Source organism: Pimephales promelas, chromosome 12, assembly GCF_988280905.1.
Source record: "Pimephales promelas chromosome 12, fPimPro1.hap1.1, whole genome shotgun sequence".
Classification (NCBI taxonomy): Eukaryota; Metazoa; Chordata; class Actinopteri; order Cypriniformes; family Leuciscidae; genus Pimephales; species Pimephales promelas.
Genome location: NC_142780.1, coordinates 36,149,560 through 36,174,200, shown reverse-complemented (window position 1 = coordinate 36,174,200; position 24,641 = coordinate 36,149,560). Strand labels below are relative to the sequence as shown.

Sequence of the window (24,641 nt, the reverse complement as noted above, 5' to 3'; positions counted from 1 at the left end):
ATTTGTTGAGACTTTTATTTTGAAAACGACTGACCGTTACCAGATTGAACTGTTATACATAGAAAGTAGACAGTAATGATACGTTATTAGCGTATGCCGTGTGGTTTCTGATCAGAAATAGATAATCACGTTTCTCTTGGTCTTGTATCCAGATACTTCACCATGTGAGCAAGCGGCAGGCTCCTGATTGGTTAGCGCAGCGCGAATTGACGTCAAAGTTCAGATTTTTCAATTACGAGTAAAATTCGGGTAAAACGTGTGAATGCACAAATAGCACTAACTAAATCATTTGCGCTTAACGCACCAGGCGCTCAATTCGCGCGAACTTGATGCGCGAATGAAGCGTATTCGCGTCTACCGTGCCGCTCTCTATGCCTCATTCGCGCCGCAGGAATTTTTACGTGCGTAACGCGTCTTTGCATTGAAATCACTCGTGCCTAAAGTCAATTTATACTTCTGCGCAGGGTGCGCGCAGTAGGTACTAGGGCTGGGTATTGAGACAAATTTCACAATTCGATTCGATTTCGATTCACAAGCTTTCAATTCGATTCGATTTCGATTACGATTCGATTCAATATCGATTATTTTGGATATCAGTTACAATAAATGGCAATTTTTCTCAAGGGAATTAAATCTCTTAACTAATGCTGTAAACTATGGGAGTCTAGTTGTAGCCTACTAGGCTTCATTAGCCTAATAGGAAGGTAATAATGAATGAATCACTTAAATTACACTTTTATTTATTTTTATAATAAGAAAATTATATGAAATATAAACATTTAAATGGTGTCTGTCATAAAAAACTTGCCAGATTTATTCAAATATGCATTAAATATTGAAGAACATTAAGATTATAATGCATATGTAATATGGTGTATATATTTAGCAAAATGCTCCTCTCTAGAGTTATTTTTTCTAGCTGACTAACGAGTTTATGTGGGTTTTCTGAGGTAAATATGACGATACATTGATTACAAGCTGTTTAACTGACGTCTTTCCACGGTTGAAACGCTGATTGATCGAATCAATGTGACGTGATACGGATTTGGATAAGTACTCTATCTTTAACACACTTTCAGATGCTCATTCATGTTTATTTGGCGCTGTAACTGGTATTATTAAGCCGGAAGAGAGATCAGCGCTGCTGCTTCTCCAGAGCGATCTCACGCCACAGCGACAAAACACTATTTATGTTTTTGAATTTCTAAAGAAAATGGACGTAATTTGAAAATTTGTTTCATATCAATAGTAACAAAGGACAAAGATTATTGCGATTTTTTGAATGCAGGATGACTAATCGATTCTTGAGACTTAAGAATCGATATCGGTTCGTAAAAATGAGAATCGATTAATATCGAGAAATCGATATTTATTACCCAGCCCTAGTAGGTACGGCGTAGCATACGCACAGACGCGTCCCATAACGCGTACCCTTTGCCGTAGCCTGACGCGCACCTCCTCAAAAACGTAACTACACGTCGCGACGACGCAGACTGCAAGATCGGTGATTGGACGGCTTGGTAGCATCGCATTTCCTCCTACGCATTTCCGCACGTACCATCTCCTCCGACGTCTTCTCTCATTTCTGCCCTTCAGTTTTAGTAAATTCTCTAAAATTAACTGTTTTTCCACCTCAATAAGCTCTAACTTAGGGGTGTAACGGTACACAAAAATCACGGTTCGGTACGTACCTCGGTTTTAAAGTCACGGTTCGGTACGTTTTCGATACAGCAAAAAGAAAGAAATGCCAGGGAAATTTCCTATTTGTTTAAAGAAAAAATATTTTTAAATAAGTGTGAGTTTTCCTAGATCTTGAAACTTTCAGGTTTATAAATGGGGGTCATCATTGAAGGATGAACAAATAATGTTTTGGTCATCACATTAAAAATAACATTTAAATATATATTTATTTATATAATATTTGAGTTTTGAAGTGCTTGAAAAAGATGTGTGAAGTACTTTTCCAGCCAAACTGGTTCCAGTTAGTGTTACTATATTAAATCCATGGTGAATGTTGCTGGTCTGTGGACGTAAAGTATTACTAGTTCATTCACGGCACAATGTTTCTCCCGGTTTCCATGACAACGCTGTTTGATCTAATAGAGATCTACGGTTAATAACGGAGAAATGTGAATGCTTCTCACTAGATCTCGCAGCGATGTTATTACCTCAGTGGCGAATTCAAATGTTTTCTTTACCGGATCTCTTAGTGCGGTGTAGTAACAGTGTTGCTTGATCGAGATCGGCTCGCGCTGCACAGATGTTGCTGGTCCGAACTGATAAACGATCCGTGAAGCACATAACGAGTAGCGCAGTTTCGTTCTGCTTTGCCATTTGGATGTTGCGCAACGTTGTGTCGGCCGCGTCAGCACGAATTTTGCCGGCAAGAAAAATGGTCCAAGCAATCGTTCGGTTTGTATGCGTACCGAACCGGAAGCCTCGATCCGAAACGGTTCAATACGAATACATGTACCGTTGCACCCTTACTCTAACTCCAACATGATCTGCTCTCTTTCAGGCTTGTAGTAACCCAGCCGCAACTCAACGAATCTAAACAGTGGAACATTAAAACCCTCCGCCGCCAACTAGAGTTTCGGAGCAGTACTGCAGAGCAACCGAGACCTGAACGCAGAAGTATAAATGTTCACAAAGGCCGTACACTACGGCGTATCTTAGTCGCAGAAGTATAAATTGGCCTTGACGTGCTATTCGCGTCCGGTGTGAACGCAGCATTAGTAGACATGTGTGTGGAACGTTACTTCAACAGAATGTGTTAAAGGGACCATCAAAATAAAGTGAGAACAGAGCGGATGGGGTCCAAACCTCTGCATGTCGGCGGCTGGCGGCTCCACTGGCGGTCCGACTGGCACTGCGCTCGAGACGGGCCTTCCAGAATATAGCCGTTATTGCAGAAGAAGTTCACCACGTCGTTCAGGTTGAAGCCGTCGCCAACCGTGCGACCGTAGATCGGGCTCCCCGGATGACCACAGCTAACGGCTGAAACACAAACCAGGAAAACGTGCGTCAATAAAGTCATTTCATCTCTTAAGACTCATCTTTGATCAGCAAAATGCCTTAAAATAGCTTATATGTAACTCGACACCCTCGCTCATTTAGTATTCGCGGTTCTATGAATATGGAAATGAGCCCCGCCTCCACTCACTCACTCCACTTGTTGACGATCACACGTTGATCTGATTGGTTACAAGGTGGTTTGTGACGTCAGAAACGCCAGCGATTTTTTGGTTCACTGCAGTTTTAAGGAGGAAATACTCAGCTTTAAATTAGGGCTGTGCAAAAGTTAATTACGATTAATCGCATCCAAAATAAAAGTCTCTGTTTACATAATATATTTGTGTGTGCTGTATATGATTATTTTGTATATATAAATACACACACATGCATGTATATATTTAAGAAAATATGTTATTCATATATAAAATATTTATATTTATATAATATAGATTATGTATTTATAAATATTAAGCGCAAATAATTCTTAAATATATACATGCATGCATAGGTATTTATATATACAAAATAATTATATACAGCACACACAAATATATTATGCAAACACAGACTTTTATTTTGGATGCGATTAATCGCAATTAACTTTTGCACAGCCCTACTTTAAATTAAAACACCACATTAACAATATTAAAAGCTTGATTTTCACCACAGGGGGACTTTGTATTTGTATTTTGTACAAAAAACAGTGGAGAAAAAAAAGCAGTTCGGTGATATAAATCCATTCATTTGCCCATAATTATTCGAGTAATTATTATTGAACTGCACTGTTCAAATTCATTTGAAATCAAATCATTATATATATTTTGTGCAGCCATGTTTTCTAGGTCAGAAGGTTGTTAAGATAATGAACATTAAGTCAAGTGCGCCCTAACGTTTGACTGCTAGCATATTTCCATCGATTTGTAGACGAAGAGTCTCCAATGCTGAGAAAAATTAAAATGCACCATGTATTTCTGCATTTATCTAAGAAGCTTTGCTTTCGGCGTCACAGATAAAACAAGGCACACGTCCAGATCTCCCACACTAAAGCAGGTAGTGTTGGTGTTTGCGTTGCGTTTACGTTGCAAAATACCTCATCAGATTGTGCTACCAGTATGAAATAAACGAGTAGTATGATTTTACAGTGCAAAATGCCTCATCAGATTGTCCTACCAGTATGAAATAAACGAGTAGAATGATTTTACGTTAATGTTTTTATGAAAAAAATGCTAATATGAATTTGCTTTGTATGAATGTGAGAGTATTAAAATATTATGGGCGTGTTGTTCAGCGTGACAAAAAATGACGTATTATTGATGTGCGCATGCAGTAAGCCTTGGTAGGACAATCTGACGGGTAGGATGGAATGTCAGAACACCGGTCATGAGCTGATTCAGGGTCTGCCCGCATTACATGTCAAACTAATCCTCTTGGATATGAACCAAACGTTGGTGTGTATTACTGCGTGTTACTCACACACACAGGACGGGAGCTGCCCGGACCAGACGTGATCCTGTTGGCAGATTCGCACAGAGGAACCGATGAGCCGGAAACCCGGATTACACTGGTAAACCACGGTATCCCTGTAGCCGAAGTTTTCTCCGATCACCTGCCCGTTCACCATCCGCTCCGGAACGCCACAGTGGCCGGCTGGGAAAACAATGCATTTCCATCAACCAATCAGGGCTCAATCAGCGGTTAAAAAACTGAAAACACATGATCTACGGGTGGATGTATAAAGCATACAACATGCACATAAAACACAGGGATATTATAACCATCAAAATTTAGTTTGCATGTACACATATTTAAGAAATATTTGCATGCATATATATTTAGATTATACGTTTTTCTTAAATATATACATACATTTTAATAATAATAATAATAATAAAAAAAAATATATATACATTAGGGCTGTGCAAAAAATAATTGCGATTAATCGCATCCAAAATAAAAGTCTGTGTTTACATAATATATTTGTGTGTGCTGTGTATAATTATTTTGTATATATATTAAATACCTATGCATACATGCATATATTTAAGAATTATTTGCGATTAAATTCTGTATATATATATATATATAAATACATAATCTATATTATATAAATATCAATATTTTATATATGAATAACACATTTTCTTAAATATATACATGCATGTGTGTGTATTTATATATACAAAATAATTATATACAGCACACACAAATATATTATGTAAACACAGACTTTTATTTTGGATGCGATTAGTTGCAATTAATTTTTGCACAGCCCTAATATACATGCATTGTGTGTGTATTTATATATATACAAAAATAATTATACACGGCACACACATATATTATGTAAACACAATCAGCTTTTGAACATTCATACTGCAGTTTCCTCTGATTAAATGAGTGCATCTTTTGTGAAATGCACAAATATAATATGAAAAATGAATCACCATTTCCACAAAAAATGTTTTCAACACTGATAATAATAAATGTTTCTTGATCATCATATTAGAGTGATTTCTGAAGGGTCATGTGACACTGAAGACTGGAGTAATGATAATGATAAATTACACTGCACTATATAGAAAACAGATGAGTTACATTAGAATAATATTTCACAATTTTACTGCATTTTTGCTCAAATAAATGCAGCTTTGGTGAACAGAAGACATCAAAAAGGTCTCTATATTTGATTCAGTTTTTACTTGATTAACTATGTTAAATGTGTTTTATCACTGAGGGTAATAAATGCAATACAACTGATCCGGTTCCTCAAAATCCCATAAAGAGTGTCTGATGGATGAGTAAAGATTATAGCGGAATGAGAATGGCATGCGGAGATCAGATATGAGTGTTATTGCAGGACTGAGTATATCCTCGTGTGTGGTGGACAGAGATATTCATGATCCACAGCGTTCAATCTCACAGCACACACTGCGATATCCACGAGTTTGGGACTCTTTCGGTGGACACAGAAATGCGCAGGGTTGTTTTAGTCCGAGACGACGTGAAGCGAGAGAGAGAGAGCGGAGATCTGTCAGGGATCTGAGTGATGACAGATCTCAGCGGAGGCCGACACACTTCACAGAGCATCGACTCACTCCTTCACCTCTGCCGTCTCTCGCTTCATCTTCTGCTGAAACCGGCAGACGCCATCAGCTCGACTTAGTTTGAAAATAATCCTGTTCAGCTGAAGAATTCATGGGGAAAAACTACATTACCCATGATGCTGTGTAGAAAATCCCACACTCTAAAAAAATGCTGGGTTGTTTTAACCCTATTTTGGGTCAAATATGGACAAACTATGGACAAAAAAATGTTCAGAGTTCAGATGCAAAAGCCTAAATGCCAATTGAAATTTTCTTCAAGAATGTTAATTTTTATCAAGCTTGTATATTTAAGTTCAGTAATTTCACTTAAATGGTAATGAAGATTACATATGAATTGCCATTTAAGTGAAATTACTGAATTTAAATATACAAGCTTGAAAAATATGATTATTCTAGAAGAGAATTTCAAATGGCACTTAGAGGCTTTTGCATCTGAACTCTTCAAATGTAACCCAATGGCTGGGTTTTCCATATTTGACCCAAAATTGAGTTAAAACAACCCAGCATTTTTTAGAGTGCACCAATCAGAGTCAACACATGCCAAAATGTCTCTTTAGCTCCGCCCACTTCCTTGTCATCGAGTCGATCCCCCTACAATCTCAAAACACTTCAATATTTGTATTTGAAATACACTTAAATTATATTGTTTTCACTTTTATCTTAAATGAGTCGTTCTTTCCCTCAGTAAAGCTGTTCAGTTCTCGTATCCTCAAATACTTCTTTGCTTTAAATCAAAGTCTGTAGTGTTGTGATTCTCCTCAGCTGGTTTGGTTTTGTGTTTGTGTGTGTGACACTGTACATGAATATTGGTCATTTTCCACTAACAATGAACCCTGAATGGATTTCTACTGCACCACCTGAATTATTATGATGGTTATAAGTACATTTTAAGGTAAAAAAGCAGATTTTGATAGCTCAAGTATATTGGTATATTAACATTATACAGTTTTAAGTTCCAAAATATACAGGAACCAATTATATTTTTATAAATTCCAGATCCAAACACTGTTACGGCGTCTCCAACAACAGGTTTACATGCATCCAAGTTCAAAAAACACTTTAATTTTCTCTAACATACAGTGATCATCTCCTCATTTCTCGAAGAGTCTGAAACGGTTCGTTTGAAGATTCAGTCTCTCTAAACTCCGCCTCTCTGAGAGCTGCTCTGCTCTGATTGGCCAGTCTGCTGTGATTGGTCGACGGTCGGAAGCTAAATGTTAGTTCCCTCAGTGATATAAAGTGTGTTTTACCGTATTAATCTCAGAAAACAGCGTCTCCTCGACACGAACAACACGAACTCGAACACACTACAGCGTTAGAGGGCGGAGCTAAGAGACGCTGTTCAGCCAATCAACACCACAGGCTGGCATTATGCAAATGAGTTACATTGTCACAGGAAGTGAGACTGGAGTTACTGACGACTGGTTTCAGCAGTTCACAATCACTTCTTTCTTTATTTTAATATTTTTTTCTTATTACACACGGCATGAAAGCATAATGGGGCAGTTTAAGGTGAATTAGTGGCGACCACATGTGCTGTAATTGTAACTGTATTTTTCTCGAGTCTCTTTGGATGAATAAGGGATTCTTATACATATTAAATGATGTTTAATCCCCCCCCACTGAGAAACACCGCATGTTTTATGGGATTGCTTTTTCTGTCAAGGTCAAACCCGGCTTTAAGAAGGAATAATAATGATGCTTTTGTACCGCAGCTCTCTAACTCTGCATGCGAAAACATTAAATGAATAAAAGCACTGTTGCTATGGGAATCCAGACTCAATGCCACTGAAGCCTTTCCGGAGCCGTGTGCATTAAAAGGTCACAGCGATGCTAATGCATGGGGATGTTGAGTAAGAGACGTTACCGAGACAGTGTGTTTCCGTCCCGCTCCAGAGACCCGAGGACAGGCATTCCCGAACACTGGAGCCCACCAGAATAAAGCCGGAGTTGCAGGTGAATATAGCGGTCGCCCCGAAGGTCGTCTGCGTCCCGATCTTCTTCCCATTAGGAGGAGTGGGCAGCTCTCCACACGAGATGACTGAAGTCAGAGGCGATAGAGAACACACTGTGGTTAAAAAACATGCACACCACATGAGGAACATATCTCCACGTCTCAGGATTACAAACGTTTACCAGCTTTAAAGATTTAGTGGACTTACTGAAGCACAAGCACACTGCAAAAACACCTGTTTCAGGGTTATTATTAAAGGAGTAGTTCACTTTTAAAAAAAACTTTTGCTGATAATTTACTCACCCCCGTGTCATCCAAGATGTCCATGTCTTTCTTTCTTCAGTGGAAAAGAAATTAAGTTTTTTGATGAAAACATCCCAGGATTTTCTCCATATAATGGACTTCAATGGGGTCCAAATGAGAGTTTCAGTGCAAACGGTTCAAAGGGCTTTAAACAACACCAGACAATGAATAAGGGTCTTATCAAGCGAAACGATCGCTCATTTAATGAATACATTATTATAAGCTCAAATGGTCACCTCGCTCTGTTCTGTGTGACTCTCCAGTTCATCAAAATGATCGAATCTTTTTCTGAGTCAATTCGTTCGTTTCATTCGTTGAATCAACTAAATGGCTTGAAAAAGATTTGTTCATTTTGATGAACGAGTTCGAACAGGAGAGTTTGAACAGTTTTGAACCTTTGAACAGTTTGCACTGAAACTCTCTTTTGGACCTTGAACGGTTTGGTCCCCATTGAAGTCCATTATATGGAGAAAATCCTGGAATGTTTTCATCAAAAACCTTAATTTCTTTTCGACTGAAGAAAGAAAGACATGGACATTTTGGATGACACGGGGGTGAGTAAATTATCAGCAAATTTTTGTTCAACAGCAAACAACTCCTTTAAGTAAAACTTTAACACTAACACATAAATATTATGTTTATAATCATTGGTTGAAACTTAAACTAATCCGAAATGTTGTCCTGGCAATGAACTGAAATAAGTTGAAGCACTGAAATTATTATCTGGAAATAAATCAAAACTAAAACTGAAATAAAAATAAATTAAACCTAAATAGCAACATTTCAAAAAACAAATTACAAAAGCACATAATGAAATGACTAAAAGTAACATGAAAACTACAATATATATTGATGAAATATTATTTATATAAAATATTAAACAATATTAATAAAACTATAATAAAAACTAAAATGACACTACTAATATTGTCTTGTTTTCAATCACAAATATCTAAACATATTTGAATAAAGATTAGCCTTCAAATTTAATCAAATTTAATTCAGCTTATTCTTAAAATGAGGAAAAAATATCCAATACAATTTATATTAAGTAGATACTTATACATGCTTTAAGAATTCATTCTCAGAAAAAAAGATGTCATTTAGCTAATCAATCTTGATTTAAGTATAAGTCGATATTTGTGAATGAAATGTAGACCAATATATATATATTTTTTGCAGTGTAAGCTTTTGTTTGATCACTTTATGATAATAATGTGTTTAAATACATTTAAAAACATCTTCTTTAACTTATATATCCAACTAAAGTTCAGCGTGATGGTTTGTGTCCTGCTAAACTCCGTTCATATCGAGCCGAAATCCTCAGAAACTAAGTCAGATCTGGATATGTGTGTGTGTGTGTGTGTGTGTGTGTGTGTGTTCACCACAGCGACATCATCATTTCATCTGTTCTCAACTCCTCCTCATCATCATCATCATCATCTCCTCCGACTGGTGTTGTGTTTGAAAATTGTTCTCGCCCGGATCCCGTCAGACGCCATCAGTCATAAAGCGACTCTAATGTTCAGATTGTGGCTCTCACACACACATTCATCACGACTGTAGTTACAGCGGACACACAACATTGATAACGCACCCATCTGAGGACAGACTGTGAGAGTAACACACACCCGGGTTTACTCGGGCTCCTAAACTGTGTGTTTCCTAAAGCTGAACGTCACCATGTAAAGCCGTGGAGGAATTATTTCATATGCAGTGCAAATTCTTGCTTGCATGCTTTCTTAAAAAAAATTTAAAATTAAATTAAAAAGTTTAAAATAAAAAGCGTTTTCGTCCGTGAGAAACAAAATCTCACAGTCACAAAATATAATACATTACTCGCAAAAAATAAATATAGTAAAATTTAAAAAAATCATACATATATTGCATTTTTGATGCAATGTTACAAAATCCACATAAAATATGCGGATGAAACCTAATGATGTTTTATGCGTTTTATCATTTTCATGCAGCTACACTGGGAATTATGGGAAATGTTTTCTGTTTGAAAAATAAATAGAATTATCAATTATTAAATTCCATGCGACTGAACTCAACTTAAATCTTTAAAAATTATGACACTTCCACTCGCTTAAATGAATATTAAAATGAACACGTTCTATAAAGCCCATGCTTATAATGAATTACAGCCCCGTTTATAATTATTCATACGTATTACTATTCTATATATTTATAATGACCTATACTGCATTATAAGAACAGTTATACTTACATTTATATGATTGCATATAATTGCATGAATGAAAAAGGTCAATTTCTGTGATTGCATGAAACGTTTTAGAGAAACACATCCCAGAATTCATCAAATCCACTGTTCATGTTCAGTGAAGATTTTCCCTCCTAAATGATGTCACTTCCTGGAGGATGATGTCAAATGTAACTTAATTCTTTTTATACTAAGTCATGCATTTGCTTTTTCAATGCACACACTTAGTAATACTTATAAATGGAGCTACAAGCATGGTCTTCATATAATATAAAGTGTTACGAGGATTTTAATCCATTCAAGCAAGTGGAAGCAAATTACCGTCGAAATGTTTACGTTCAGAGAGTTGTTTACTGTTAGCTAGAACAGCTTGCGGGATAATTCTATTCATTTACAAGGATTATGAGGAGAGATGTTTGTGCAAACAGAAAACATTTCCCATAATTCCCAGTGCGGCTGCATGAAAATGATCAAATGCACAAAGCATCATTATCTTTACAGTATGTGGATTTTGTGGATCACATCAAAAATGCAATATATGTATAGCATGTTATATATTTTGTTTTTGCATCTCTAAATTGCGAGTAATGCATTATATATTTTCATGATTTCCATAATTACTGTGCTGCTTTCTTTTAATGCAGGAGTGAAAGTGCACTGTAAATGATTTCTGTTGTTTTTACAGGATTATACTGTTTTTCTCAACAGTTTCTTACTGTATAATCTACACTCTAAAAAATGCTGGGTTGTTTTAACCCAACTTTGGGTCAAATATGGACTAACCCAGCCGTTGGGTTAAAATTTTACATTACATTTTTAACCCAACATTTCAGGTTTGTCCATATTTGACCCAAAATTGGGTTAAAACAACCCAGCATTTTTTAGAGTGTATGTACAGTAAGTTACAGTAGATTTAGTTGTTTTCACAGTATTAAATTGTTTTTTCAACAGTTATGTACTGTGCACACAGTTGACAGTATGTTACTGTAGAATTTCAATGCATTCTGGGAAATTATCAGTTACTGTTAATCTAAATACAGCAGTGCAATTGACCGCGAAAAACATTGAATTGCTAGCCTACTAATGTTATTCTTACATTTAAAATAAAAATGTAGCAATAGCGTGCATTGTGTTTATCCTGCAATTTATGTGATACACACTTTATTGCATGTAATACACACACCCCACACCACTACTAAACCCATGCACGTCAAAACTCATTTTCGCGTATAAAGTGCAGGATAAACACACTGTGTGCTAGTGTGACGCCACACACACTGCTAATCCATAATAACCGACAGATTCATTAGTCCAGCAGTCACGATACACACACAGCGACACACACTCACTCTTGCAGCGAGGCCTCTCGTTCCTCCAGCTCCAGGTCCCGTTGGACGTGCAGTGGATGTGTGCGGGGCCGAGCCGGAAGAAGCCCGGGTTGCAGGCGAAGGCCACCCGAGTGCCGTACTCGTAGCGAGAGCCGTTGACGATCCTCCACTTGCCGTGATCCAGTGAGAAGGAGCCGATACTGGGACACACCACCACTGACACCAAAGGGTTAAACACTCACACATGCAATGCAACACACACACTAACACGGGACTCGTTGAAACACACACGGTACATTTATACTTTAAATGCAATGCAAGTCACTTTAGATAAAAGCATCAGTGCAAAGATGTGTTTTATTTACTGTAAACGGACATAATATATGGGCGAGCGAGGCACAACTAACACACACACACCAGCATGACGAAACCCATGCTGTGTATTCACCAGTTGCCATATCAACACTATATAGAGAAAAAATGAGCCAGCTTTGAGATATCACTGAACATTTATTTAACTATTGCAAAAGTAGATTTCTTACTGTTTTTTTGTGTGTGTTTATTTAAAATTAGACAAATCTGCTTTTATTTTAATCTTATATCTGTTATTTAACAGTAGAAACGCACTCAGGCGGGGCATGTTGTCACACGTCGTAACAATGAACTATGATATTATATACTTTTATGAATTCTATTGAGAAACCACGAGAAAAAGCAGAATAAAGACTGAGTCAATGTTCAGAAATGATTAATGTTTTGAACTATGCTGTATAGCTGTGTTTTACAGTGTTTTGTTGTCAAACTATTTTTTTTTGTGCATTTTTAATTATTTAAAAAAATAATGATTTTATAAAAAAAACTGTTTTGTATTGATTTTAATCCAACCCATTTCAACCCAAATATGGTCATGTGATTATGAACCCCAGCTATGGGGCATGTTGTCACATTTCACTTTCATTATTTCAGGGTAAATCAAGAATTAAGTATACACTGTATTGATGAAACAAAACCTCTTAACTGTACTAGACGTGTGAATTAATGAGGGAATAAATACATACTCTAAACCCTAAGAAGATTTACACAAACTGAGAAAGTCTAAAAGCATTAGGATGTGCCCCGCTCTCCCCTACTTTCACAAAACTGTTTTCCATACTCTCTCTCTCTCTGTCACACACACACACTCACTCACTCATTATTCTCACTCTCTCACTCACTCACACTCACTCACTCACTCACTCTCACTCACTCACTCACTCACTAACTCACTCACAGACACACTCACTAACTCACTCACTCACTCACTCACTCACTCACAGACACACTCACTAACTCACTCACTCACTCACTCGCTCACTCACAGACATACTCACTCACTCACAGACATACTCACTAACTCACTCACTCACAGACATACTCACTCACTCACTCACTCACTCACTCACTCACAGACATACTCACTCACTCACTCACTCACTCACAGACATACTCACTAACTCACTCACTAACTCACTCACTCACTCACTCACAGACATACTCACTAACTCACTCACTCACTCACTCACTCACTCACTCACTCACAGACATACTCACTCACTCACTCACTCACTCACTCACTCACTCACTCACTCACTCACTCACTCACTCACTCACAGACATACTCACTAACTCACTCACACTCACTCACTCACTCACTCACTCACTCACTCAGAGACATACTCACTCACTCATTCACTCACTCACAGACATACTCACTCACTCATTCACTCACTCACAGACATACTCACTCACTCACTCACTCACTCAATCACTCACTCACTCAGTCACTCACTCACTCACAGACATACTCACTCAGTCACTCACTCACTAACTCACTCACTCACTCACTCACTCACTCACTCACTCACTCACTCACTCAGTCACTCACTCACTAACTCACTCACTCACTCACAGACATACTCACTCACTCACTCACTCACTCACAGACATACTCACTCACTCACTCACTAACTCACTCACTCACTCACTCACTCACTCAGAGACATACTCACTCACTCATTTACTCACTCACAGACATACTCACTCACTCATTCACTCACTCACTCAGTCACTCACTCACTCACAGACATACTCACTCACTCACAGACATACTCACTCACTCACAGACACACTCACTAACTCACTCACTCACTCACTCGCTCACTCACAGACATACTCACTCACTCACAGACATACTCACTAACTCACTCACTCACTCACAGACATACTCACTCACTCACTCACAGACATACTCACTCACTCACTCACTCACTCACAGACACACTCACTAACTCACTCACTCACTCACTCGCTCACTCACAGACATACTCACTCACTCACAGACATACTCACTAACTCACTCACTCACTCACAGACATACTCACTCACTCACTCACTCACAGACATACTCAGTCACTCACTCACTCACTCACTCACTCACTCACAGACATACTCACTCACTCACTCACAGACATACTCACTAACTCACTCACTAACTCACTCACTCACTCACAGACATACTCACTAACTCACTCACTCACTCACTCACTCACTCACTCACTCACTCACAGACATACTCACTAACTCACTCACTCACTCACTCACTCACAGACATACTCACTAACTCACTCACACTCACTCACTCACTCACTCAGAGACATACTCACTCACTCACTCACTCACTCAGAGACATACTCACTCACTCATTCACTCACTCACAGACATACTCACTCACTCATTCACTCACTCACAGACATACTCACTCACTCAATCACTCACTCACTCAGTCACTCACTCACTCACAGACATACTCACTCAGTCACTCACTCACTAACTCACTCACTCACTCACTCACTCAGTCACTCACTAACTCACTCACTCACTCACTCACTCACTCACTCACAGACATACTCACTCACTCACTCACTCACAGACATACTCACTCACTCACTCACTCACAGACATACTCACTAACTCACTCACACTCACTCACTCACTCACTCAGAGACATACTCACTCACTCATTCACTCACTCACAGACATACTCACTCACTCATTCACTCACTCACTCAGTCACTCACTCACTCACAGACATACTCACTCACTCACTCACTCACTCACAGACATACTCACTCACTCACTCACAGACATACTCACTCACTCACTCACTCACTCACTCACAGACATACTCACTAACTCACTCACTCACAGACATACTCACTAACTCACTCACACTCACTCACTCACTCACTCAGAGACATACTCACTCACTCATTCACTCACTCACAGACATACTCACTCACTCATTCACTCACTCACTCAGTCACTCACTCACTCACAGACATACTCACTCACTCACTCACTCACTCACTCACTCACTCACACTCACTCACTCACTCACTCACTCACTCACTCACAGACATACTCACTCACTCACTCACTCACACTCACTCACTCACTCACTCACACTCACTCACTCACTCACTCACTCACTCACTCACAGACATACTCACTCACAGACATACTCACTCACAGACATACTCACTCACTCACTCAGTCACTCAGACTCTAAACTGGTGAAGCGGGGCATGCGTCTCACCTGTGCAGCGAGGGGTTTTGTTGTGTGTGCTCCAGGTGCCGTCGGCCTGACACACACTGCTCGTCACTTCTTTGGAGGACAGGCGGAAGCCGTCGCTGCAGAAATACGTGGCTCGTGTCCCTGAAGAATAATCCACAGCCAGAACGCCTCCGTTCACCGGCGCCACCGGCGGCCCACACGACACCGCTGCAACGACACGGCTCCGTCTTTAACCCTCGACTCGGGTCATATATTAATATTCATGTGTCAGTATAATGAGCGTGTTCTTTCTTCCCCATTATAACCACGGATTAGTCTTTCTGAACGAGTGTATGATGTCGCTTTGACGTGTTCATGACCCGTTTCATCTTTGCATTAGCGTTATGTTCACCTCTGATTCTCGTGCATGACAATAAAGAAACTTTTAACGGTTTTACTGAAATCAGAAAGTCTTGCAAATGCATGTTTCGTGTTATATATTCTGTATATTTGCATAGCCTCGCGGATAAACAAAATCCAAAATATGTATTTAAAAAGGGAAAACACAGACGCTGAAGCTGCATATGCAAATAATGTGAATATATTATAACCTGCTATTTCCCTCAGGAATTATAAAATACAATTTCCTTCTGTTTGTTGAAACAACAGATTTCTGAAGGGCATTGAATGTTGACGAATTATTTCCCAAGCTTTGTTCTTTAATCCTGTCCATTTCTCAGTTATTATATAAAAAATGGCAGAATTAAGACGTATCCAATACTGATGCTTTCTGTATCACACAGGCAGTTCGTTAATCTCAGTGTCCTCGTTAACCAATCCATGAGGACCTTCTTCTCTTCCCAAAGACTGTAAGAAACCTTCAACTTCGGCAACAGCAGTTCACTGTGAGGCTCCGAAGAAAAAAGAGTTATGCAGTGTTTACTTTCGCCTTTTATACCCGCGCTGGTGGGCGGCTTGCGGAATATTTATGCCAATATTTATTGGTTCGTTTTTTATTCTCTCGAAGGCTCCCTAGCGTGATCCCAATTCGTCACGACGAAAGGGAACTGATTTTTTAAATCATAATAATATTTCACAATTTTTTGACAATTTTTTATCAAATAAATGCAGCTTTGGTGAGCAGAATATACTTCTTTTAGCGTCATTATAAACCCAAACATTTGAATGATAGAGAATGTAGAAACACAATCCCAGTCCAGAGCTGCGACTTTGTCCAGGGAGAGTGAAAAGCAAGCGATAACTGTGTGTGTGTGTGTGTGTAAACACCTTGGCACGCGGGCACACTGGAGTCCCAGGCCAGATGCCCGAGCTCTGTTCTCCTACAGACGGCCGAGTTGTTCCCGATGAGCCGGTATCCGCGGTCGCAGGCCCAGCGCACGACGCTGTTGACGTGTCCGCCGGTCTGACTGAGGACGAAGCCGTGCTGAGGAGAGTCTGGCGTACTGCAGTACAGCGCTGTCGACGAGAGGCTGGCGCGTTACACACTGATCACACACACACACCTGCAGTACTATTAGTCTGTTAGGAGCATCAAAATAGTGTTACTTACTTTAAATAAAAATAATAGGAGATGAGGTCGATTATACTATTCTTTAGATTTCTAAATATAAAAATAACACTTTATTTGTGTTTTTTAGATTTGTTTTAATACTATATCAATTTTATTCATTTAAAAATTACATATTTCAATATACTCTGAATATTTGCATTTATTTAACATATGATCAGCGTATCTTTAAATATGATCAAAATTTCCTCTAATGCAAGTATTCAGCAACGTAAATGCAATTAACACTAATTATTTTGGTGTCAATATGTTACATGCTGCAAAAGCGGGAATGCATCATCCACAATTTGATTTATGGTTTAATATTGTCATATTTAAATTATAAATCTAATTTTGGATGACAAAGTTTCATTTCCGGACAAAGTTACAGACAGATACACAAACATTTGGACACAGAGACACGGACAGATGGGACATCGACTCGAACGCACACGTCATGGGCCGGACAGACAAAAGGTAACGAGAGACACACACAGAACTGAAAGGAATTACCGATCGGGGATACATACTTTGATACTCACCCACGTAAGTGATCCGGAAGCCCTTCTTGTTGGTGCCGTGATCGGACGACCAGCGCAGGAACAGCTGGTGACCCGTCGTGGTGATGGTGAACGGCACGCGCTGATCTCCGCTCAACACCGCAAGACTCGGACTGTAAACATTAGGCCCTAAAGGAACACATGCACAAATAATGCATTGAGCAAATAAAGAAAAAATTAAAGCTGCGAGCAACATTTATCGGGGTTCAAGCAGTTCAAGCCTTTGTGGACTTTAAGCACAAAAGCATCAAAAGACATTAAGTTTTATGTAGCAAGCATTTAACCATTGAGATCATAGATGGAATAGACCATGTTTTAGCATGATTTACCATGATACACAACATTAGAGTGTGATTTTTATTATTTACCATGTTCCAGTATGATTTACCATAGTTTCGTGCTTGAACGCCTAAGAACAATAAGACCTTTTTGACGGTTATAGCGCCACCTATGGTCTTATCTTCACGAAACTTTGCATGCTTCCGAACTATGTTAGGACACATATGCTCATAAGTTTTTGTGCATTTAGGATGTATTGGCTTTTGACTGTATTTTACCACGGACCACTTTCTAAATGACCCTGTTATAGCCAACCAAATGCAAAATTTCAACTTTTTCCCCCCCGATAATTATTGATTAAGAGAGTCCAGAGAATTGTTCAAGACTGGACTGGTTCCGATCGGGCGAGAAACCAGGGACTAGTTCGCAAAAGTAGGTTTTCGACAAAATTCCAGTATGATTTACCATGATACACCACATTTCAGTGTGATTTTCATTATTTACCATGTCCCAGTATGATTTACCATAGTTTCGTGCTTGAACGCCTAATAACAATGAGACCTTTTTGATGGTTATAGCGCCACCTATGGTCTGACTTGGCATGCTTCCGAACCATGTTAGGACACATATGCTCAAATATGTTCATTTTTGTGAAGGTTTGACTGTTCCTTTAGGATGTATTGGCTTTTGACTGTATTTTGCCACGGACCACTTTCTAAATGACCCTGTTATAGCCAACCAAATGCAAAATTTCAACTTTTTTTTCTCGATAATTATTGATCTAGAGAGTCCAGAGAATTGTCCAAGACTGATTTGGTTCCGATTGGGCGAAAAACCAGGGATTAGTTCGCAAAAGTAGGTTTTCGACAAATTCGACATAGCAGACATTTTTTGTACGGTTTGGGCTGCACAATGCGTTTTAAGGGATTTTTTTTTTAAATCCTTACAAATACAATTTTCGAAACTCGAAAAAATTGAATATTGTGCAAGTAATTCAACTTTAAAGCTGAAACTAATATATTATATAGACTCATTACATGCAAAGTGAGATATTTCAAGCCTTTATTTGTTATAATTGTGATGATTATGGCTTACAGATATGAAAACCCCAAATTCAAAATTAGAATTTTGTGAAAAGGTTTTCATATCTGTAAACTATTATACCAAATAAAGGCTTGAACTATCTCACTTAATGAGTCTATATAATATATTAGTTTCAGCTTTTGAAATAAATGAACTTTTGCACCATATTCTAATGTTTCGAGTTTCTCCTGTATGTTCTGTGTGTAAATGAATAGACTTGGTGCTTGTAACCCAAGGACAATAGAGACACCAGAATAACAATATTAATGATTCTGAAGCTGAAAATATCGATGACTATTCTTGCACTCTTTTACTGACCAGATATATTTAAAATAATATAGGCCACTTTTACTGGTAACATCAGACATTTGGCATTATCAGGACACACACATATTCCCCCACTGCATTATTATACATTATAATCAACATTATATATAGTAGTTTACTGTAGTACTGACTAAAACTCTGTAAACGTGAATTTTTTAAAACAGTAATTTTCATTTCGGGTGAACTAGTCTATACATATTGTTGATTTTTGCATTGTAACACGATATATTGTTACACCCATATCTCTGATGGAAAGTGTGGACATCGAGACGCACGGATAGAAAGTCATCGGAGGAAAGCCCCGCCCACACGTCACGGGATTGGTCACATGATGTAGGAAACGGGTGATTTCAAACCACAGTTTTGAGACTGTTTTTGGTTCACTGCAGTTTTAAGGAGAAAATACTCTATGAATACTTTATGAATCTAGCTTAGAAAACACCACATAGGCATATACACAACATTAAACCTTGCCTTTCACCACAGGGGGACTTTCAGACACTGGGGAAGGAGATGCAAAAACTGCCTCGTTGCAAAACATGCCCACAAAAGCTGGTCTGAGAGACAGAAATTGCCATTGCTTCTCAATTCCTATTCCTCTGGGTCTCTGCAAATGCCATGGGCATTAATGAGCATCCAATCAATGATGAGTAATAGGGTCATTTGCTGATTGCAAGCACTTAAGTAATTAGCGCTAATAACACTCTGAATGTATTCCGAATTGTCTTTGCCATCGCCTCGCTATCAAGAAATACCCGAGCTTCCCGGCGTTTTGCATATCTGCAGGTCCTAAATGAGTTTTTTAGAGGGGAAATATTTCTCTCGTAATGGTCATGGGTCTAAAAAAGCGACTCAAACAGATTCCCGAGGCTGCAAATTTCATTAGGAAATTTCCAGAAAAGTGTCAGAGTCGCGACAGGCCGGAGAATAATGTGTGCAATATTCAGGGACGCGCTTGCACAGATGATGCCTGAATAGGAGGATTATCAAACCCACCGTCAAAGATCTCCAGAATATCAAACTCCTTCTCCGTCTGGAAGAGTTCAAAGTGCAGAGTGATGTTGTAGCCCTTCTCCACGTTGATCATCCACGAGCACATCTGAAGGTTGGGGTAGCTGTCGGGGTAACCCGGACTCAGGATCACCCCCGTCGAGTCGAACAGAACCTCGCTGTCGGGACATTGCACTGCCAAGAAACAAACCAACGTGAGTTAGATACTGCGCAAACCAACACTCACGCAAAAATCTACACTAAACCTGATCGTGTTAACACAAGCCAATGCGTTTTCTGCATTCAAGCTTGCTTCTCCGAGTCTTTAAGCTCTTTGATCATGTGACGAGTGAGCTAACAGGAGCTAACATGAATGATATTTCATGCAAATGTGAAAAAGTAGTGTAGCCCTCGAATCGTATTCACTTTATAGCCTTTAATCCTGTAATTGTGGGCACACTAATTTTTATTTATTATAAATGGTATATCACTGTCTTCGATAAAGTTTTGTCTATCCATTTATGGTGTTTTTTTTTTATTTGGGGGATATTTTTGAATTTATTTACTTCAAAAAGTACCATATTTTCTATATAAATTATGCTTAATTTTGTTTTTTTAACTACATTAAAATATCATTCCAATAAGTTATTAGAGCTAAAACCTAAAGATGAAGTGACTTTGCTGTCATGTTTTTTTTAGAATGCTCTAAATTAGTTTTTCCCATTCATTTCTATGGGTGCCCATTTTTGACCCAAATACAAGATTAAGGAGTTTTTTTTCACCCACTTAACATTGTAGAATTAAGTCAAAAAAATGTGTATGTTTGGAAAAGTAGCCAAGTCTTGTACCGCTCAGATCAAGGGAAGTATTTTTTAAAAATAAAAATATTGCCCACATTTGTCCAAAATACGGTTTTATGGTTAAAGCATGCACTATGGTAAAAGAGTTTTGAGCTCCTGATTAATCATAATTCTAATTTGTGTGAAAAAGAATAAGTTTGCTGGTGTTTATTTTAGATGGAAAAAAATAAAAATCATGTAGATTCATGTTTTTCAAACCTTCATCTGAACACAATCAACTACACTACAGTATAAACTGATTGCTTCATCATGTTTTGTGATTATACGTTTCCCAAAAGGAACCATTTTCACTTTATCATCATTTTATTTTACACTTTATCCCCCCCACACACACACTTATAAAGTCAAGCTGTCAAGCTTAAAATAAATGTTTCTTGCCCTCATAATTTACTTTTTGCCAACATGACGAGACGTGACAAGTTTCCTCTGACAAGTAATTTGTCTGTTCTCACTGAGAGTGAAAATGTGACATCACTTTATGTTTAATAAACACTTTTGTGGAGTGCAACTCAACACGATGCCATAGGAAGGAAAACTTCAATTCCCATAATGCACTGGGCATGTTGCCGGCCACGCCCACTCTGATCCTATTGGATAAGCTTGACCAGAGTCAAATACCGCCTTGCTTTAGTAGGAAATATGTCTAAATAAATGTAAATTTTCAGGTCAGATACCACTTTTCAATGTTTTACTTATTGAAATACAACACTACTTTGGGACTATCTTTGACTCTTGTAACAAGAAGGCTTTAAAAACTGTTGAAATATGCAAGTCTTTTAATCTTTTCCTTTGATATGTATTTTATTTTCTGATTAGTTAATTACCCCTGTCTTGTAGTCTTTTTTTGTTTTTTTTTTTCTGTTTATTTGTTCTACATTGTGATTGTTTTGAGGTTGAAAAAAGATGTGAGATGTGATTTGTTTTGTTTTGTGATTGAAAAAAAAAATACTTCTAATCATAATAGTGTCAAAAAATCCACAGAAAAATCCTGGAATGTCATCAAAATAAAAAATAAAATTTCTTTTCGAGTGAAGAAAGAAAGACATGGACATCTTGGATGACATGGGGGTGAGTAAATTATCAGCAAAAGTTTTTTTGTAAAGTGAACTACTCCTTTAAAGTCCCCCAGTAGTCAATCATTGTATCCACTCATCTTTGATCACCAAATGACACATTTAAGCGTTTTCTTTCTTAAAAAAAAAATTGCATGCCTTAAAATAGCTTGAATGTAACTCGACACCCTTGCCTCGTTTAGTATTAGGGATGGGCAACGATTAATCGCATCCAAAATAAAAGTTTGTGTTTACATAATATATGTGTGTGTAGTGTGTATAATTAATTTGTATGTATAAATACCCACACATGCATGTATATATTTAAGAAAAATGTGTTATTAATATATCAAATATTTATATTTATATATAATATTCATTGTGAATAAATATATATAAAATATATACTTAAATGTATACATGCATATGTGGGTATTTATATATACAAATTAATTATACTCACTACACAAACATATTATGTAAACAAACTTTTATTTTGGATGCGATTAATCGCGATTAATCGTTGCCCATCCCTATTTAGTATACGTGGAATATGCAAATGAGCCCCGCCTCCACTGACTCACTCACTCCACAGGTTGATGATCGCACGTTGATCTGATTGGTTACAAACTTACACACGATTTAAGCGTATTAAAAACACCACACACACACACACACACACACATATACAACATTAAACGCTGGATTTTCCAACGAAAAAACGTCAGTGGGCCTTTCAGCATCCCTCTACTACAGTTCCCCTAATCCGTCCAAAAGAGCCTAACAACTAGCGGCAGAGCTAACGACTCGAGACACGACATCAGCACGAACACACACACAAACGAGACACGTGGCGAATGCGCTGCCAAACTCACCCTGGCACACAGGCGGAGGACCATCCATCTGGAGTCGCTCGCCCAGCCGACAGGTCAAGATCTCGGGCCCGAGCAGCGAGAAGCCCGGCAGGCACCGGTACCTGATGATGTCTCCTGTTGAGCAATCACACACACACACATCTTTCTTTCCAACTGCAGATAGTGCTCAACAACACATTAGCTAATTAAGACCTGACTGCTTACACACTCGTGACAGTAATGATGACAAATGCAGAGCGTCGGTGGCATTTTCCCCACAGAAAGAGGCTTTTTCTTTCACATTAAATAACAAGCGCTGGATTGTGAAGGTGGGCACTTCTCTGTAACGAGGGTTTCATGTGTGATAAATCTACACACACACACACACACACACTCGACTATATGGTCTGTTATTTCAACAAGAAACTACAGTACATCCGACAATTGGGTTAGTAAAGATTACTTTGCCTTTTGTTTTAGTTCTTGTTAACGAGTATTATCCATATAAGAGAAGTGTCGTTTACAGTTTTTCTTTCCATTCATATCTTCCTTTACTTATTTAGAGTAACTTTTTTTATGAACATGGATGTAAGTGGGTTGTAAGCACATAGGAGTGTGTGAATATGTGTGGTATGTGTGTGTATGCGTATACTGGTGAAACTAGGAAAATTAGTACACTGTAAAAAATAAACCGTAAATTTTTACGGTAAAAAAACGGCAGCTGTGGTTGCCAGAACTTTACCGTTAAAAATACGGTAGGAACGTAAATGGTTTTACAGACTTAACTTAAAATTTACAGTAATAAACCGTATTTTATTTTCTGATAAAATGTTGATTTACCAACTTATTAATGTCTGTTTTAGACCATTGTAATACACTGACAACCATCAATCATCACAGCAGTGATGAGAGTTACTTGAGCAATCACAGCTCATCATAAGTGAATACTTATTTAAGTAATACTTATATAAAGAAGCTGCACAGTGTCATTCACACAAACATTAAACACCATCATGGTAACACACATGAAATTAAAAAAATGGAATAAACATTAATTTAACAACTTTAAATGTAACATATAACCCTTATGTACATAACTGATTAGAAAAAAACAATAAAACTATGAGGAACTATAGTTATTTCAACAAAAATACGTGTCACACAGGGAATTGTGGGAATGTCAATTTACGGTTTTTCACTGTAAATTAAACAACGATTTGTTCTTTTTCACTTTCAAAAACTGTAAATTTAACGGTATTTTACTGTAAAATTATATCACAGTTATTTACCGTATAAAGTACAGAAACCTTCTGTTAACCAATTAACAGTTTTGCACTGTAGCATTTTTACAGTATTTTACAGTTAAAATCATGGATATTTTTTACAGTGTATGCAAAAGTTAATTTATTTCAGTAATTCGACTTAAAAGGTGAAACTAATATATTATATAGACTCATTACATGTAAAGTGAGATATTTCAAGCCTTTATTTGTTATAATTGTGATGATTATGGATTACAGATATGAAAACCCCCAAATTCAAAATT

At 37.9% G+C, this 24,641-nt stretch overlaps 1 protein-coding gene across 7 annotated transcripts in view; it reads right to left on the bottom strand.

Annotated features, from left to right (window-relative positions):
* The window catches only part of csmd3a (CUB and Sushi multiple domains 3a), a 310,494-nt gene that overhangs the window by 53,272 nt on the left and 232,581 nt on the right, over positions 1–24,641 (bottom strand). For 6 of the 7 annotated variants that reach the window (XR_016145833.1, XM_089118090.1, XM_089118091.1 and 3 more), the window contains 9 exons: positions 23,117–23,230; positions 20,336–20,524; positions 17,621–17,779; positions 16,811–16,999; positions 15,566–15,751; positions 11,953–12,147; positions 7,987–8,160; positions 4,489–4,662; positions 2,824–2,997 (listed from right to left, as the gene is read on the bottom strand). Coding sequence is in view for 6 of the 7 variants with exons in the window: in XM_089118090.1 (XP_088974216.1) it covers positions 2,824–2,997; positions 4,489–4,662; positions 7,987–8,160; positions 11,953–12,147; positions 15,566–15,751; positions 16,811–16,999; positions 17,621–17,779; positions 20,336–20,524; positions 23,117–23,230 (1,554 nt within the window). In the remaining variant the exon portion in view is untranslated. The remainder of the gene's footprint in view (positions 1–2,823; positions 2,998–4,488; positions 4,663–7,986; positions 8,161–11,952; positions 12,148–15,565; positions 15,752–16,810; positions 17,000–17,620; positions 17,780–20,335; positions 20,525–23,116; positions 23,231–24,641) is intronic. The other variant, XM_089118092.1, reaches the window with a different exon arrangement.